Source organism: Thunnus thynnus, chromosome 20 (genome assembly GCF_963924715.1).
Source record: "Thunnus thynnus chromosome 20, fThuThy2.1, whole genome shotgun sequence".
Classification (NCBI taxonomy): Eukaryota; Metazoa; Chordata; class Actinopteri; order Scombriformes; family Scombridae; genus Thunnus; species Thunnus thynnus.
The window spans coordinates 19,179,598-19,197,761 of record NC_089536.1 but is presented as its reverse complement, the minus strand read 5'-3'; the positions used below and the strand labels follow the sequence as shown (position 1 = coordinate 19,197,761).

At 39.5% G+C, this 18,164-nt stretch overlaps 2 protein-coding genes across 4 annotated transcripts in view; one reads left to right on the top strand and one right to left on the bottom strand.

Moving 5' to 3' along the window:
• The window catches only part of grid2ipb (glutamate receptor, ionotropic, delta 2 (Grid2) interacting protein, b), a 50,790-nt gene that overhangs the window by 19,500 nt on the left and 13,126 nt on the right, over positions 1 to 18,164 (bottom strand). For all 3 annotated transcript variants that reach the window (XM_067575706.1, XM_067575708.1, XM_067575707.1), the window contains 2 exons: positions 3,664 to 3,945; positions 1,357 to 1,442 (listed from right to left, as the gene is read on the bottom strand). In XM_067575706.1, coding sequence (XP_067431807.1) covers positions 1,357 to 1,442; positions 3,664 to 3,945 — 368 coding nt within the window. The remainder of the gene's footprint in view (positions 1 to 1,356; positions 1,443 to 3,663; positions 3,946 to 18,164) is intronic.
• Positions 8,488 to 11,563, top strand: LOC137172580 (eukaryotic translation initiation factor 4 gamma 1-like). Its single transcript, XM_067577089.1, has 3 exons — positions 8,488 to 9,165; positions 9,526 to 9,657; positions 9,832 to 11,563. The coding sequence occupies exons 1-3, from the start codon at positions 8,488 to 8,490 to the stop codon at positions 11,011 to 11,013; spliced, it is 1,992 nt and encodes a 663-aa protein (XP_067433190.1). The 3' UTR covers positions 11,014 to 11,563.

Here is an 18,164-nt window from a genome sequence, read left to right as displayed (position 1 = left end):
TGAGTCTGATACAGTCTTAACTTAACATTAAGATAAGCTAATCAGCTCCTGGCAATCTCAAAATGTTAAGCTTTTCCTTTAAGGTTACTAAATGTGTCTTTATTGTCCAGTCTTATGACAAACTGGTTAAAGCTAGCTAGCCTGGCTCTCTTTGAGGGTAACAAAATCTGCCTACCAGCATCTCAAAGGCTCACTGATTAACACCTTATATCTTGTTTGTTTAATATGTACCAAAACCAAAGGTTAAAAAAAACACTGTGGTTTAACGTGGGGTTATGTTAAGAAATAATCCTGTATGTATCATTCCCGATTTCCAGTCTTTATGCTTAGCTAAGCTAAGATAATCATCTCCTGGCTGTATCAGGACACACATGAGAGTGGTACTGATTTTAAGTGGTATTCAATTTTTAAGGTATTTCCGAAAATGTCCAACTATTCCCTTGATTAATTATTTTTAGGTCATATCTTGGTTGTAATATGAGTTTAAGTTTGTAGCAGCATTACAGAGCATGTACTGTATATAGTAGGAAACATCAACAATAAAAAGGTAGTCAATCTGAATACGAGGATGCTTTTCTGAGACTCTGCAAATAAAACTATAGGACATTCAAGATTTTTACCTGATAATGCGGATATGCAAAATCATAAGTTAAATAATCAAATTACAGTTCATAATATTGTGATGAAGTGTGAGAAGTGCATGATAACAAGTATTGCTTATGAAAGTAAGATAAAACTGTGATGTTTATACATCTTTTTTATTTATTAAAGCTTTGTTTTTGCTTTTTTAAATCATCAATTTCTACAAAATAATAATGTGTCTTGACAAGTCTATCATCTCAGTATAATGTGATTGCATTCAACATATAAATAAATATAAATCAAACAAGGGATACTTCCAAACTCTAGGAACTTGTCATGAAATTAATGTTTTCTGTCACTGACAAAAAAACATTAAACAGGATTTGTAGTATACTTAGACTCCAGATGGATAAAAGTGTGTAAAATCCCTGAATGTAACTGTGTAGCATTGGCTGACGGCTATAAGTGTTACTGCACAGCACAGCCTGTTCTGAGTGTTTTCCTCTTAACATTACATTGGTGAGTCAGACAAATCAACTTCCTGGTACACTCATAGTCACACACACACACACACACACCTCCTGATCATCTTCAACCCCCAGCGGCTGGCACCACAACAGACTCACCCACATAAAATACATCCGCCCCCCCTTCACCAGCCAACATAGAACGATGTTTGGGTCAAACCACCACACGCAGAGAGAAGGCGTCTCTCAGTACTGTACTGTACTGTACTGCACTGTACTGTACTTGTGTTTAATATAGAAGCAGTACCTGGAATAACGGAGTCGATGCAGACGGGAGCGTGGCCTCGCAGTGTGAAGCCGAAGGTCTTCTTCCCCCTGTAGACGCGAACGATCCTGAGGAAGAGATGAATGATGGAGAAGCTGATTTACAGACAGAGCCACAAACAGACTTTTTCTCTATAATGGAATCATCACATCACACTCCTCTTTTATATAAAAATCCTTAAACTTATAAATCCTTAAGGGGACACAAAATAAAATATGGTACAGTGTGGTATCTGTGTGTTTTTACCAATAAAACCTAACTAACAGTTATTTTTACTATCGCTCAATCTGTCCCATGTCTTTTTGAATCATGGATTAATTGTCTATAAAATGTGAGAAAATTGTGAAAAATACCAAGGTGATGTATCCAAATGTCTTGTTTTTTCCAACCAATAGTCCAAAACTCAATAATATTCTGTTTACAATGATATAAAACAGAGAAAAGTGGCAAATTCCCACATTTGAGAGGGTGGAACCAGAGAATGTTTTGCATTTGACTGATTGTTGCAGATTCATTTTCTGTTGATCCACTTATCGCTTAATCTATCAGCACTAAATATGTCATCATCTAACTGCACACGACATACTCTCATGCTCAATGACGGTTCTGTGAATGGACTGGGAGGCCAGCTGTCTGTGGATGGAGCGATCGCTCACTGCTGTTTACAAGGCTGATTGTACTTAACTTTTGTTTTGATTCGTCACTTCCTGTAGGTGGGAGTCTGAATGAGCGGGGATATGACGCCGTTCTTTACTGCAATCCAACTTTGTGATTTACGTTTCTGTTTTTTCTTACATAACGCTATCAACTAGTACAGCCTCACACATCTTTCTCTGTGTTTTCCCCAAAATAAAAACCATTCAGGATGTACTCAACATAGAAAAAAAGATTTGACATTTTGCTGATGATGGTGCTTCGCTCTCATTCGCCCCAGTGGCGGAACCTCCCGTTACATCAAAGAGGAGACACTTATGCTGTTTATCTGCTGTGGGTTGCCATGGAAACGACTCAAGGCAACACTGCCGTGATATGTAAACACGGGGAAGACAAAAACAGACGAAAGGGGAGAGAAAACAGACAAATCTGTTCTTTGATAGCTCTTATGTAAGATGAGCTAAATGCAGATGGGGTGCTGTGTGCTCGTGAGGGGGCTGCGGGGTGTAATGCTTCACAGCCACATAGAGCGACGCAGCATCAGCTTTGAGCACACTTGACAAACCGAGTGTTTGCGACTCTCAGGCTGCTTAAGGCCCCTGCTGATTCCCAGGAACTTCATACCTTTACATCTTTTACGTATTACATAACAGCCCAAAAAGGAATCAATCAGCCCCGCTTAATGAAATCCGCTGGGAAATCAACAACTAGCACACTGTGCAGCAGCTCCAGCAGTGACCCAAAAAGACAATTGCCAATCTATAGAGATTGACTTTGTGCATCTACTGTATATTGATAGAGCGTTTTGTCTATGTCTAGTTACTGTGGAGACACAACAACGTTACACAATCCTCTTTAGGGGAGAAAGTACCAGCACGCAGCACAACTTCTTGCTGTGACTGTGCCACTTATCCCACATGATGTAATCTCTCATTTAACACAATCAGTTCACTCCTATTGTTATGTGACCTTATAATACGGTTACACTTGACATGTTCAGCAATACATTTTCACCTCCATGTGGATGAGCACATATCTTGGGGTTTAGTTGGTTAGCGTGGTGTGGGAGTGTGGGCGTGCACTGCCACCCCTGTAATCCTGCACTAAGTCCATTGAGGTGTTATTAATTGGGCGGCTGTGTAATCAGCGTGTTTGTGGGTGGAGGATGAGCAGGAGAGCTTGAATGGTCGAGGGCTTTATAACGCTGCAGGATTAATGTGTTGAATAGGAATCAGTTTCAAGAAGCTAAAGACGGTGTTATTTGACTATGTGCTGAGTACTTTTGGCTTTCGGCAGTGTAAAAACATACACTGATTTTTGGGGTTTTTTAAGTGCAGCTTTGTGACAAGACTCAGAGAAAAACATTAGCTTTAGGATGGAAGAATCAGAAGATGAGAGGAACACATTTCAGAAAGGAAAAGACAACAAGAGAAGGTGTGTGTGTGTGTGTGTTTCATATACATTTCCAAAACATCCTGCCTGTACAGTAAATGTCTGTATAATAAAGTGAATCTTTAGCTGCTGCATTACATGTTGAGATAAATCAAATTCCTACACTAATACAGCACTTAAAACAGAGCCCAAGAGACTCAAAACAAGACCAAAAAAACAACAAATTAGGAGTCATGTGCTCACCTCTGATTGGGTCCGATGGGGGGATGCCCAGGTTTCCCACAGACGGACTTCCTCAAGCCCCTGTCTCTTTCCGCCTCACCCCTCCCTCCGGGCTCCCCTCCGTCCCTGGGCACTGAGCTGGCCCGTTTGGACCCGTGGTGGCGCTCAGAGTGATCCTCGCTCCGACTGCGCCGGACTCTGCCGTGTGGCTCGCTGATGCTCTTGCTGCGGCAGAGCTTGTTGATCACATTCTGGGAGACGGCCTCGTCGAAGCGCTGCCGGTGCTTCTTGGGAATGAAGATTCTGGCGAACATGGTGGCATGTGAGGAGAATAAGAGGGTAGATATTAAGTTTTTGTCCACAAGAGTTGCCTCAGAAAAGGAGCAGGAAAGAGGAAGGATCTACATCACTGATCCACCTCGATCTTTTTTGAAAACATACAGTCCATAAGCAAAGATCTTTGATTTCCGGTGAAATTACAGCAGCAAGTCAAACATCCAGCACAGGCAGAGATTTAAAAGTGATGAGCAACTCGATCACTGCTGCAATTATGTTTAGAATCCAAGTCAACACTATTTAAGTTCAACAGGCTTCAAGACATTCAAAGAAAAGAAAAAAGGCTTTTGATGGACAGGTGAGGAGTCTTTCCCCCTGGAGGTTACCGCCGTCCCCGGAGAGGAAAAAAGAAAAGAGAAGTTGAATGAGAAGCCAGAGAGAAAAAGATATTTCTCGGAGGAGAGAGACAGTGAGGATATCTTTCTGTCACTCGCTGCTTGCTGGAGTCTGACTGCTGCAGCGTGAGATATCAGAGCCAGAATACAGCAAGAGAAAAAGGTGTGGGAGTGAGCGAGCATGGGATTTCTCCTCTGCTATCTCTCTCTCTCTCTCTCTCTCTCCATCTACAGTATCTCATTCTCACTTTCTCGTTCTCCTACACTTCCGTCCACGCCTCACCTCTGTGTCACTCTGTCAGTGTGAGCACAGAGCAGGAAGCAGTCATCATCTTATTGACCTCATACCTTACCGATTTTCCCATTTTGACAAAGGAACTCAACACACAGCATTTTACGTTTTTTCGGCTTTATGAGGTAAAAGACGAGTGTAATTGTCATGTAAATGTAATTACTCTCATTTGAATTGTACAGAACAATAAAGAATCCAGTCCAACTCATAATTAAAAAGCTCAGCTGATGACATTTTCACAACATACCAACAACAACAAGGAGAAAAACATTTGAAGTTTCCAAGCTCAAGTTTGATGGCATAATCAGGGTAATAGATTAGTTAGGCATAGAAGACATAATATTGTACAACTTTTTTCACAGGCTGCTGAAAAAAACAGCATAGACCAGTTTAAGATGGTTGCTGATTAGCTGGGTTATTTGGTTTACCAGTCTAGACAAGCTGGTCTGGCTGGTCTTGCTGGTTTGTCATTATAGTTGGCCAGCTTGGTATGGCTGTTAAACTGGTTAAGATGGTTGGATATTTTACGTTAGGGTTTTTTCCCTTCAAACCCATAACTGAGTGAATTCATAATGACCTATGTGGTTTGTTCTGTTCTTTCTCTCAATAGAAAAACTGAAAGATTAAATTTTTAAATTTAATTTATTTATTTTACTTTGAGAAAACTGTAATTTTCAATTCAATGAAAATTCAATTTAAAATGATAAATTCAAATGACTTAAATTCAGTAATTAATTCATATAATCAAACAATTTAACAGTTTATAATAGAGGTGGCATATTCCACGCTCCATAGTTTATGTGCAGGAACTGTCTTTTTGATGCAGATGCAGTGGTAATGTTATTTAACAGGGCAATATGCTGTGGCCATACATACTGGCCATGGCTCTGTATGATGCGCCATAGCTGAAATACAAGACAGTATATGGCTCTGTATGTAACGCTAGAGGGCTTTTAATTTGAAACGAGATCTTTTAATTTGAATCGGATACAGGAAGTGGCATTGGGCTGACCAATGGTGCAATCAAGCCCCCAGGAACCTCTTTATATTATATTTATTTATATTCACATTATCTTTGTACATCCATGCCAGGAACAGCACCGGGCTTTGAAGCCAATTTCTCATAGTGGCCAAACTGTGTAATTACAACGTCATGTGATGCTACTGAGCCCAAAAAGACTTTTTCCCATAGACTTGCATTGTGAAAGAGACATCTGTAAATCAGTGGATACATTTTTTTTAGTTTCACAACCCCTGTGAAATGGCTCGTTTCACTATCAGAATTTGATACATTCGGTCCGATCACATTTCGAAAGTCTAGAAGAGCATTACAATTGAATTGTTTTAACCCCATTCAAGTTAGCCAGAGGGCTAAACCGGACGCTAGCGGTTTCGGTCAGTGGAAGTCTCTCATCTGGCCGACCAATGGTGTAACTTCGGCTGGCCGCGCTGTTGCGGTCCAGCCAAAAACAATTTCTGAGTTTAGGACATGCGTAGTGTGACATCTAGTGACCACACTTGGAGGCTTTTTCTTTCTTCACTGACAGCAAATTCACCGTTACTCACCACTCACCACCTGCTACTGCGGTAAGTAACTTATAGCTGCATATCATGTAAAGTTCTTTTAATAAACTGTCCTACATATATAATATCAATGTATTGTTGTTTTTTTTTTATAAAGAAGCTAAAATCACGTGCAGACTGATCTAGCTCTAGATATGACCCTGGAGAATTACAGTAACTTGCAGGTTGCTAATGTTCATTTGAACTAAGCCATGTTTAGTGAATGTTTTTGCTAGCTAGCACAAATTAACCTAATTGACATACTATTGCATTGGACTTCATGCAGCCCCTCCCAAAATCAAAGGCAGTAATGTTATACCCCCTGTAAAACAGCAAGTTTTCTTTTTTTGTTGTTGTATAGATTAAAGAAATGAGATAAATGTTACTTCAATTTATAAGTTTTAGAGATGCTGGAAGGCAGATTACCTTTGGACAGAGCTAGGCTAATTTTCTTTCCCGTTTTCTAGTCTTTATGCCAAGCTAAGATAACCAGCTGCTGGCTCCAGCGATACAATTAACATACAGAGTGGTATTATATTGACCTTCTCAACTAACTTGTGAATAAGCGTATTCCCCCAAATGTCAAACTTTTCTTTTAATTGTGTTATTAAATGAATTTTAAGAACCATGGATGATGGATTTGAACTGTACTATAAAGACTTGACTGCGTGTACATGTATGAAAAATAACGTCACAATAAAAAAAAAAGAAAACATAATTTCCTGATCAAGTTCAAATTTGAATGTAAACTTACCAAAAACAAGGAAATTACTATGGAACTTTATATTCTAGATTAGGTAATCTGCATGATTAATTACTATACTGTACAAGTGTGCACTCTTCTTTTGGCATACCATTTTATTAAACATGTGTCTCTCTGTCAGTGTCTGTGGGCCCATTGGCAGTAAGACCCCTTTTATGCCTTTTATAGAGTGGATGTCACCACCTGCTCCATATCACCTCAGCCAAATAGGAGACTTTTGTCCGTCTCCTCTTGGAAGGAGCCACTCTACACACCTTGTTCATTCAAGGGTTTTTCTTTATTGTTATTATTTTCTACATTGTACAACAATACAATGTAGAAACCCATAACTGAGTGAATTCATAATGACCTACGTGGTTTGTTCTGTTCTTTCTCTCAATAGAAAAACTGAAAGATTAGATTTTTTTATTTATTTATTTTACTTTCAGTAAACTGTAATTAAATTAAAATAATATTCAATATATTCAAATGAGTTAAATTCAGTAATTCATTCATTCATTCATATAATCAAACAATTTAACAGTCATACACATAATTGAGGTGGCATATTCCATGCTCCATAGTTTATGTGCAGGAACTGTGTTTTTGATGCAGATGCAGTGGTAATGTTATTTAACAAGGCAATAGGCTGTGGCCATACATACTGGCCATGGCTCAGTATGATGTGCCATAGCTAAAATACAAAACAGTATATGGCTCTGTATGAAACGTTAGAGGGCTTTTAATTTAAAATGAGGGCTTTTAATTTGAATCAGATACAGGAAGTGGCATTGGGCAACCAAGCCCCCAGGAGCAGCACTGGCTTTTGAAGCCAATTTGACTTCAATACTGAAGACATCAAAACCATAAAATAACATTTGGAATTATGTTAAAAGTGTTAAAATTAACAGTGTTAAAAATTCCTCAAAGTAGCCACTGTTTGTCTTGATGACAGCTTTGCACACTGTTGGCAATATGTCAACTATGAATGTGTCCCTTAACTCTGGAATATATGACTTGACTGTGTAAAAAGGGCTGAGGCAGGAGATATTTTATTTATTTATATATTTTATTTTATTTGTCTTATCATTTCACCCTGTTCATTTTACTGTCCTGAGTTATTTATTTTATTGTCTTTATAACTGTTTCTTTCATCTACAGTATTAGCTTTTAGCTTTAATACAGTATCTTCCTATGGTTTATTATATTTCTTTGAGCACTTTCATCTTAAAGTTCTACTTCATCTATTTTGTAAAAGTTTTATTTTTGTAGAATATTTAAAAAAAATAAATCAATGACATTCTGTTCTGGAACCCAGTCCTTTGTGATGCATCAAAGGACCACCCCTTACATCACCCGTTACATCACCTGGTTCAGCAGAATTTCTTCAAGTAGCAGTCAGTCAGATCTCATTTAGTTTACCAAGTGCCAAACGTTCACAAGTTATCTCCTGTGAGACAGTTTCGACTTTGTACACGATGAGCATGCAAAAACAACCGCAGGAAAACATGAATGCAACATTCATGCTAGTTCCTCTGAATGCAGCAGAGAGGAGGAAAATCAAAAGGAGGGTAAGCATGGTTCAGCCAGTTGTTTTTGTGGAGCCTTCAAACTCCACAAGAAAACGAACAGAGGCAAAAGCTGCCTCTGAACAAGTCTCGAATGGAAAGAAAAACAAAGGACACAGTTCAAAAGAGCCTGTTGTTTTTCTGGATGAACTGGCCTCCACTGAGACACCACAGGTGAACTTCACTTTTGGGAGTTCATCCATCCAGAAGACACCTGTTGTTTCAGGTCAGGGTTCAGCATCCAAAAGTGAACAAGCAAAGGTTGCTTCTCCATCCGCGCAGAAGACCATGAAAAAGCAGAAGGATTCTGTTCTTTCTAGTCAGCGTTCGGCCTCCAGAAAGGAAGAAGCAAAGGGGGCTTCTCAACCATCTGCCATCCAGAGCCGGATGAAGAAAGTCCCCAAACAGAGGGAACGTAAAGGGAAAGCTCCATCTAAGGAATCTGCAACTCTGCCTCGCGGAGCACAGGACAAACAGATTAAGCCAAAAGAGGTCATCAGCTTGGTGAAGACCACCTTGGAAAAGCTGACTGCTGAAACGTTTCATGACCTGATGAAACAGCTCCAGGATCTGACGATGGACACAGAGGAAAGGTTGAACTCAGTCGTCAACCTTATCTTTGAGAAAGCCATGTCGAGGCCAGACTCATCCGTGCTGTATGCCAACATGTGCCGCTTTCTGACAAAAGTAAGTCATGCATCTGTTCTTATTGCTTAACTTTTAGGGTACAGCAGTAAACATTATAGTATACACAACACCAGATAAAATAAATGAATTGATGTTAGAGACAAACAGTCAACTGTGCATTAAGACAAAAAGACATAAAATCAGGTCTGAGTTGATGTAGATGATACTTTTCAAACAATACGTGCTCTGAGCATTGAAAAAAAGAAAAATAAGACCACGTTTTTTGCAGTTTCTGACCTTAATTTGTGGCAATTATGAATATTTTCTTCATTTCTTTCCATATGAATATTACATTGTTTTCAAATGGATGTGAGTTGACCATTTTCTAACAAAGATTCCTTATGGTTTTCTCATCTTCAGATGCAAGTCCCAGCAAAAGATGCCCCGAAACTCCCTGGCAGTTTTCAAACACTGCTAATCAGACGCTGTCAGGCTGAGTTTCAGAACAACCACGGCAGAGATGACACCTTTGAGGAGAGGCAGAGTAGAGATGTAAGAACAATGTTTTTTCTGCTTAATTATCACAACTACCAACGTTTTTCTTAACGGGGAGGGGAGTTGAATGAGACTAAAAATATTTGAAACTGCAAATATTTATAATAATTCATGTTGACCCTGACAGAAAGCACTGTTGAACATGTTTGTTTTCTTATAATTTGTCAACAGGAAGGAGAGCACGAGCAACTGAGGACAGAGCAGTATGATGCCAATGCGTCCCGTCGTTCTATATCGAACATCAAGTTTATTGCGGAACTCTTCAGGCTGAAGATGTTGAGCAAGGCTGCGGTGCACAGCTGCATCCAGACACTTCTAAACAAGCAGGACGGAGAATCTCTGGAGTGTCTCTGTCACCTCCTCAACAATATCGGTAAGGAGCTGGAGCTGCTGACAGCCAAGAGAGTGATGGACAGGTACTTTAAGAAAGTGGCTGACATCATAAAGGAGGGAAAGATGTCAGCCACAGTATCTGACCTCCTTAAAGACTTGGCAGATCTCCGACAAAGAAACTGGTTGCCTGAGACCATGGAAATAGATGAGATCTTTATGGAGGATGAGCGTCCAGATACCACCAGCTTCTCAGCCCTGCAGCCATCAGGACACTGCACCGTTCCCCAGTCATCTGCAGACTCCAGCTCTGCTCATCAGCTTATTCAGGGCACTGAGGAGAGTCACCTGTGTGAACGTCATGACAACAGAGAGCCAGAGCCGAAGAAAGAAGAGACGCGCCAAACTCTTTCTATCTCTCCAGCTAAACTCCCACTGACTGAGGATGACATGGAGGACTTCTCAGAGACCATCATACATGAGTATCTGAAGACAGGTGATTTGAAAGAGGCAGTGCACATAATTTCACACCTTAACAGCCCATCTCTCCTCCATGTCTTCGTCAGGAATGCTGTGGACTTGACGCTGGAGAGCGGCAGCAGGACTCGGAGGAAGGCGGGCCTGTTGTTGCTTGAACTCTTCAGATCGGGGGTTCTGCACACAAAGCAGTTCTTCGAAGGATTAAACGACATCTTGGAGGTCACGGACTATATTTTTGCAGACGTGCCTGAAGTATGGCTCTGCCTTGCTGAGATCCTCAGCCCTGTGCTGCATGAGGGAGGTGTCTCCATGGCAGAGCTCTTCGGAAAAATCAAAACTCTTGTACCTCTTGGACCAGCTGGTGTGCTTTTGGCTCATATCCTGACCATGTTGTCCAGCAGCATCACACAGAGGACCATCAAAGTGATGTGGAACAACGCTGGAATCAAATGGGAGGATGTCCTTCACAGCAGTGACGATGTCAAAAAGTTTATGGCCGACTGGATGCTGGGATACACCGAAGGAGACGATCTATGGAGTTAGACTTCCTCCACCCATCCACCAACAAGAGCACCCCACCACCACCATCCTCCATCCTCCACCCCCCACAACCCCAATCTTCCCTTCACAATCCCCCTGCCTCAACCCCAACCTCCCCAAACATCTCCATCTCCTCACCTTTCCTCAAGGACAGAAGTTTACTTGAGGAAAGGTGAGGAGATGTGGATGCATTATAACCCTTCTTGGCCCCTTTCATTTTTATTTAACAACAACTCAAAAAGACTTGTTGTTAAATAAAAATGAATCCAAATTTGGGCGGCATGGTGGTGCAGTGGTTAGCACTGTCACCTCACAGAAGTTCTGGGTTCAAACCTGCTTCTTTCTGTGTGGAGTTTGCACGTTCTCCCCGTGTCAGCGTGGGTTTCCTCCGGATTCTCCGGTTTCCTCCCACAGTCCAAAGACTTGCAGGTTAGGTTAATTGGTGACTCTAAATTGCCCTTGAATGTGAATGTTTTTTGTCTATGTGTGTCAACTCTGATCAATTGGCGACCTGTCCAGATGACCTGTGTAGATAATAAATATCGAATTGAAATCTCTGGTTCCTTTGTCTTTAAACATTATGCCTTTTATCTTGCATATCCCTATTTTAATACTGCTAGGTAAGTAGTATACTACAAAGTTACATCACAAATACCATCAAAGCAACTATTTTGACAAATAAAAATGTGGGGAAAACCAAGAATATTTCCATTTAGCTGATGTTTCCTGTTGTTGTTGTAAACACACATATTCAGTCTGCTGTTATATGTAATATGATATTAACTTCATCATGACCAAAGTCATTTTGTAGAGGTGTTTTTTGGGCCTCTGTATGATGGCCGGCTTTTCCCCTGCTTTTTGGCCATTCTGAACAGTTATAAAGACTTTTGCCTTCTGATGTGGTTGGTTGACACAAACTAGCAAAACCCGTCCCTTTACAGAAGTTAATCCACTTCACCTCTTAAAGGTTGCTCTCTAGTGGCAGGTGAATAATTTTACTCAGAAATCATAAGAGCTTGAGGGGTGAATTTTACTCTTGATACACAAACAAAAGTATTGAAAACATAAAATAAAGTTTTAGAAAAGGGAAAAAAAATCTGATCATACCTACCGAGGAGGATATTACTGAGCGCTCTAAACAAAATTATTTGGTCACACCAACCAAAATATGAGAAATAACTTTAAGCAAAAAAGTCTAGGTGTCTTTTCAAAACTGTCAGTGAAACAGCTTCTTATTAAATCAGTTTTATATTATGTGTCTTCTTGTACTTGTGAACAGGATTCACCTCTTCAAGTGAAAGTACAAGTGATTTGGTATGAATAAATACTTGTATAAAGGTCAAATAGGGAACAGAATGAGAGTGTAAGATGAAAATGAAAATTTTTTAGTGAAATATCTTCACAACTATATGGATTGCCAATTTTGGTACAGATATCCATAGTGCAGAGATGATTAACTCTAATGACTTTCTAATGGTGATTCCTTAAACTTTGTGTTCAGTATTACATGGCAAATGTTAGCATGCTAACATACTAAAACTAAGATGGTGACCAAGGTAAACATTGTACCCGCTAAACATCAGCATGTTAGCATTGTCGTGAGCATGTTAGCCTGTCGATTTTAGCGTTTAGCTCAAAGCATAAATGTCCTTTATACAGCCTCAAAGAGTCGTTAGCATGGCTGTACTCTACATGAGAAGTAAACTGGTTTTCATGCGTGTATTCGGTAGAGTGCCACTTTAAACTGGCAGAAAAGCTTCACTGGGGCTATGTACCATCTTGTAAGTACACCATTTCTATTTGATGCTAAAATATATTCATAACATCTAGGCCTAATTATAACAAAATATGATTATTATATGGTATAAAACATTAAAGAAACAGTTCAAAATTTTGGGAAATAGATCGATACCAATCTCATGTCTGTAATGTTACAATAAATATGAAGCTACAGCCAGGACACAGTTAGCTTTGCTATTTATTTTGCTATTTAGAGAATTTAGCTAATAGAACAGACAGTTCTTATATTGTGATTTTGTATTTTCAGATAACATTTTAAAATCTTTTTTGACTATAAAGCAGGTCTAGGTGCTATATAAATACTGTGAAAGTATCAAAATGCTCAGTCCATGGAGAAATGCACACAGCCTGTATTTAGAAACTGCCTTTAAACGAGCCGTTTGGACTTCCGTAAGGTTGTGATGTCATAACTTTATGCTCAGCATTTCCCCTACCATGCCTTGGAGGGGGGGCAGGCCCACCCCTCCAATGGGACCACCCACTCAAGAAATGTTTATTTATGTTATTTACCTAATTTATGTGTACTTGTTTCATTTCAACTCAGTGTGGGAGTCTCTACTGCATTTTGCTGTCATTTATGATTGCGCTAATTTCTCTCCTCTCCTCTGCTCTCTGTGTTTCAGTGAGGGCAGGGCTCACACACACACACAGAGCAGAACAGAGGAGAGACAGTTGCAGAGGAAATGCTGCGCAGTTGTTGGATGTCAGGAACCAAATTTGTCATTGCATAGCTTTCCAAGGTTCGGATAACATTATCCTCAGTGGTGGCCATCGCAATTTACTGCTGAGTTTTACCCAAAGCCCTGGTTTTACCTAGCTACAGTAGGCTACAATCTGTTGCCTGTGGTTAGCCTAGGTGTTTGTCAATCAGAGAACAGTAAGCCAATCAGAAGAGAGGGGCATTGAGCAAACACAAAACAGCCTGTTTCAGGCTGAGTGAGACAGAGGGGCTGCATCCATGGCTTGTAGAGCTGTAACTAGGTGCTTTTTGACCATAAAAACATGAAAATGTTTGTAAACAGACCACAAAAATGAAAATATTAAACTGGGAAAGGGGCATAATATGAGCTCTTCATACACTCTGGCTGCCCTTTGTTTGAAATGTTTAAACACTAGTGCAGATATGATACCTGAGTTTGGTACCAATACTAAAACAATATATGTTTTCTGATACCTTACTTTGAGGAGAGTCAAACTTCTAAGATGTAACCCTTCTTTAATTTGACATCAGATGCCAATGTTCTAATATTAAATGTTACATAAACACGAGCAGCCAACAATAAATATTTTGTATATTATGTTTAGCCATATAAAATACAGTCCAAAATTTGAATGATTTAACCCAGAAACTCTCATCAAATCTCCCAAATCTGACTTGACAGTGTTTGACACTCTGTGGCACAATAAACCTGCAAAATATCAAAGAGGGGGGATACTTGAGGACTGTACATGTTGTTTAGCATGGAGTGCTGGCTGTTTACCGCTCCAGTGCAGACTGTGAGAATAAAACAAAATGAGTCGTCCCACACACACAAGGACTCAGTCACTCAGCTGACAAAAGAAAACAAGTTTCCATTCAAGTGATCAGAGCTGCTGCCAAGAGAAAAGACAACCACCCACACATGCATCACACATAAACACACACAGTTTCTATTACTGTACTTGTGAGGATATTCATGCTCTACCTCCTTAACACTAACCTTAATTTGTTCTACTTATTGTATGTTGTTCTACTGCATATCTAACCTTAAAGGATAAGTTCACCAGTTTTTATTGTGGTCATAAATTTAATTTTTGTTTGCTTGTTGGATATTACTTTATTATAATCATTAAAATAATATTATATGTTAATGATATAATGACTTTAATATAAAAAAAATAATCTCTCTAAAACATTCATAACATAAAACTATGTATAAAAAACAAACGACATACTAAGCCATAGCCTTAACAGAGCATAATGTAATGTAGACAAAAGACATGCTGTGATTTTTGAGTAAAGAGTTAAAATCATTCAGGGAAATGTGAAAAATATCACTTCCTGAAAACCAGAACAGTAAATCACAGCACCTGCTGTTCATTCATCACCATGCCAGATTGTATAAAAGCATCCTAGCTGCTATTTTTCCTTTAACCTGAACATATTCCTCATTCATATCATTCAGCCACTAAACTAGCCCCAGAGCAAAATCTCCTCATCTTGGAGGATTTATAAGGACAACAATGGACTTAAAACAAGAACATATACACATTCAGTAGCTTGTTATTAAAACCAGACCCAAAGGAAATGTGCCAAAGTGAAAATCCCAGTTGATACATCAAGCGATGTCAAAAGTTAATTATCTGATTCCATATTTGTTAAACCACAGTGGCATTAAGATCCTACTGAGAGCGGAGCCCGACCACATATTTGCACAAACAACCGTTTTGATTCCCACCTACACCAGTCTGTTCTGTTCTGACTAGCTGGTTCGCTGCTGATCTGCAGATCAGATGAATCAGCCATTAGCAGACAGGGTGTAGCGCCATCCTGTGAAAAACAGCACCAGTTGAGTAATGAGCAACAAACATGCTGATAGAGACGAGGGAGAGACAACAGCCACAATTGTAGGTGTCCACGAGAAGCTAATTAAGCTGCATAAAAACAACTTTGACAGCTAAATAAAGTAATTAGGACACACTTACTGCACAGAGAGAAGGAGAGGGAAAGAGACAGAGAAAAAAGCAACTTCACAGCAAATGTGAGTCCTGGCTATTGTTCATTTCATTATGTTGTATATTATAAAGGTATTCAGGTAAATATAGAACAGGTCTAGCCCTGTACCCCTCTTGCTTTGTGGCAAATAATACAGTCTCATTTACATGTGTAACCTAAAGGTCACTTCTTCTGTTCTCAGTACTGGCGCCTGTATGAAGAGCTCATTTTGAAACAAGACAATGTCTACAGTCACGCTAGCAGCATTATTAAGATGTGTATTAGGTACAGTGGTGCTTCAAGCTAAATGCCAAAATCATCATGCTAACACATTCGCAATGACAATGCTATCACGCTGATGTGAAGCATGTTCACAATTGCTCAGTGAAAAACTGACCCACTGATGGCGCTACAGGGCAAGTTAGGGAATCACCAAAATCAGTAGGGTTCATCCACTGGGGAACATTAGATTATATTAGATTAGATTAGATTACATACTAATGAACATGAATGTCTGTCCAAATTTTCATGGCAATCCATCCATCCAAGTTAAGATATTTCCGTCTGGACCAAAGTGGTGGACCGACAGACCGACATTGCCATCCCTAGAGCAATGCTGCTAGCATGGCTAACAACTGCACACCAGATGTTCACTCTATTGTAGTGGATAAGGATCCCTTAAAGGTCCAATGTGTAGAATTTAGTTACATCTAGCGGAACAGACTTGGCAGAAATGGAATTCAACATTCATAAGAATTTTGTAATTAGTGTATAATTCTATGAAAATAAGAATCATGTTTTCGTTAGAATAAGCCCTTTATATCTACATAGGGAGTGGGTCCCCTTCCATAGACCGCCATGTTTCTACAGTAGCCCAGGACGGACAAACCAAACACTGGCTCTAGAGAGCGCTTTTTGCTTTTTTGCAAGTTTTGCAGCCACCGTAGGTTCTCCTACACGCTTGGAGGGGGAGGGTGAGGGGTATACAGTTGGTTGCAATCTTCAACCTCACCACTAAATGACACTAAATCTTACACACTTTTACATTTGTCTATTACAGATTGGCCAAGAGAGAGATATCACAATTGAGAAAAACTTGTCAGTGCTCTCTTGTGGACAAACTATGTAATGGCAACCTGTCTACCTGAAACATATCTTTGGCGATTCTGTTTCGCAATTTCTGTCAATGTCATTCTTGTGGATAAATCATGTCAGCAACTTATCTCTTTATGTGATGTACATTGCTCCTGGCAAAAGGTTAAATATATTCTCTACTAGATGACAGACTGTCCATAAAAACTGAAGCCAACTCTTGCTGCTCTTCTGTAATTTACATTACACTACAATAAGCTCAAGCGAATCCATTACTATTACATACTGAAGGTAATCAGACATGGGTAGTAGTGTTTTGCAAAATACTATGTAACAGATCCCTTAAGTAAAAAGTTTCATATTCCATATTATAAAAATATAGAGAATACAGAAAGTATTCAGAATTTTTTTTTCTGGCACCCCCCAGTGGTACTGTCAAAAAATACACTGTAGTACACCGCCACCCCTTTTATAGGAGCTCTCCGTTCAGCACCACAACACAAGACAAAAGACCAACAATGTGACAGCCTATTATTCTGACATGATTCCCTCACCTCCTGCTTGAATATACTTTTTTCTTTTAATGGCAATCAAATATTTATTAAAGGGACACTCACTTCATATTATATATTAAGATCAGTCACGAGGAGTGCTACTCAGCCTGTGAAATAGTTGTATGTCTTCTGTACCTGTGGAGGGAGCTTTCTAAAGCCTGAGAAAATAACCCTTGTGATGTCATCAGGGTTATCTCTATTTTTGCTTGAGACTGTTTTTATTGGGACAATTTTCAAAATTAAAACACACCTGATCTTTTTGTTGAGGTGACAACATTAGACTAATATTTCCTCACATATAGCAGACCTCTTTTGGGAAGAACTGCACACAATTACAGTTTCAAACGTGTGCGCTCTTTAACTAATATTCAAAGTTAAGCAGCAAATAACACTTTCTTCTGTGCTCCATTGCCTTCCTGACATGCACAAATCACTTTTCACTGGGATTGGTTCATTTTACCACCAACAAAAACATACACCAGCAGAATAAGTTAAAAAATGCTGTGACAACATTAAAAAATCTACATTGTGGCTTTCCGTTACCTGCTAACCTTTCAAAAACAAACATCTTTCTCAATCTTTTTACTATCACTTGTTTTAGAGTAGCTGCCGCATTTTAGAAATGGTGGGTATCTCGTTTTTGGAACAAATCTGTTCACTCAAAGATATAGGCCACATATTCTTAGCCTGCTGTCACTGTCTCTGCAGATTTTGATCAGATTTGAGGTGTGCATGTATCTGACTGCAGCCTGAGACAGTTTCCCCTGAGCACAGACTACTGGCTACAATAAGCAGACTCCTGAGATATAAATAAATGTTCTGTAGTAATGTAGGTGTAAAAACCCACACAGATCCTCGCTGTTGCCATCTGCGCCTCTCTGCTATTTGTCATCTATTCATATCATGATGCTAATATGTCTCTGTCTCTCACAGCTACCTGTCTGTATAAGTGTGTGTCACTGCTTCTATCAGCATTATGCTTTTACAAATGCAGTTGTTCCATCTGAGTATGA

Bases quoted from the DNA above. Each gene is read 5' to 3' on its own strand.
- LOC137172580 (XM_067577089.1), top strand. From the start codon at position 8,488: ATGGTTCAGCCAGTTGTTTTTGTGGAGCCTTCAAACTCCACAAGAAAA. The intron at 9,166-9,525 runs GTAAGTCATGCA...TCTCATCTTCAG, and splicing joins TGTGCCGCTTTCTGACAAAA to ATGCAAGTCCCAGCAAAAGA. The intron at 9,658-9,831 runs GTAAGAACAATG...ATTTGTCAACAG, and splicing joins AGGAGAGGCAGAGTAGAGAT to GAAGGAGAGCACGAGCAACT.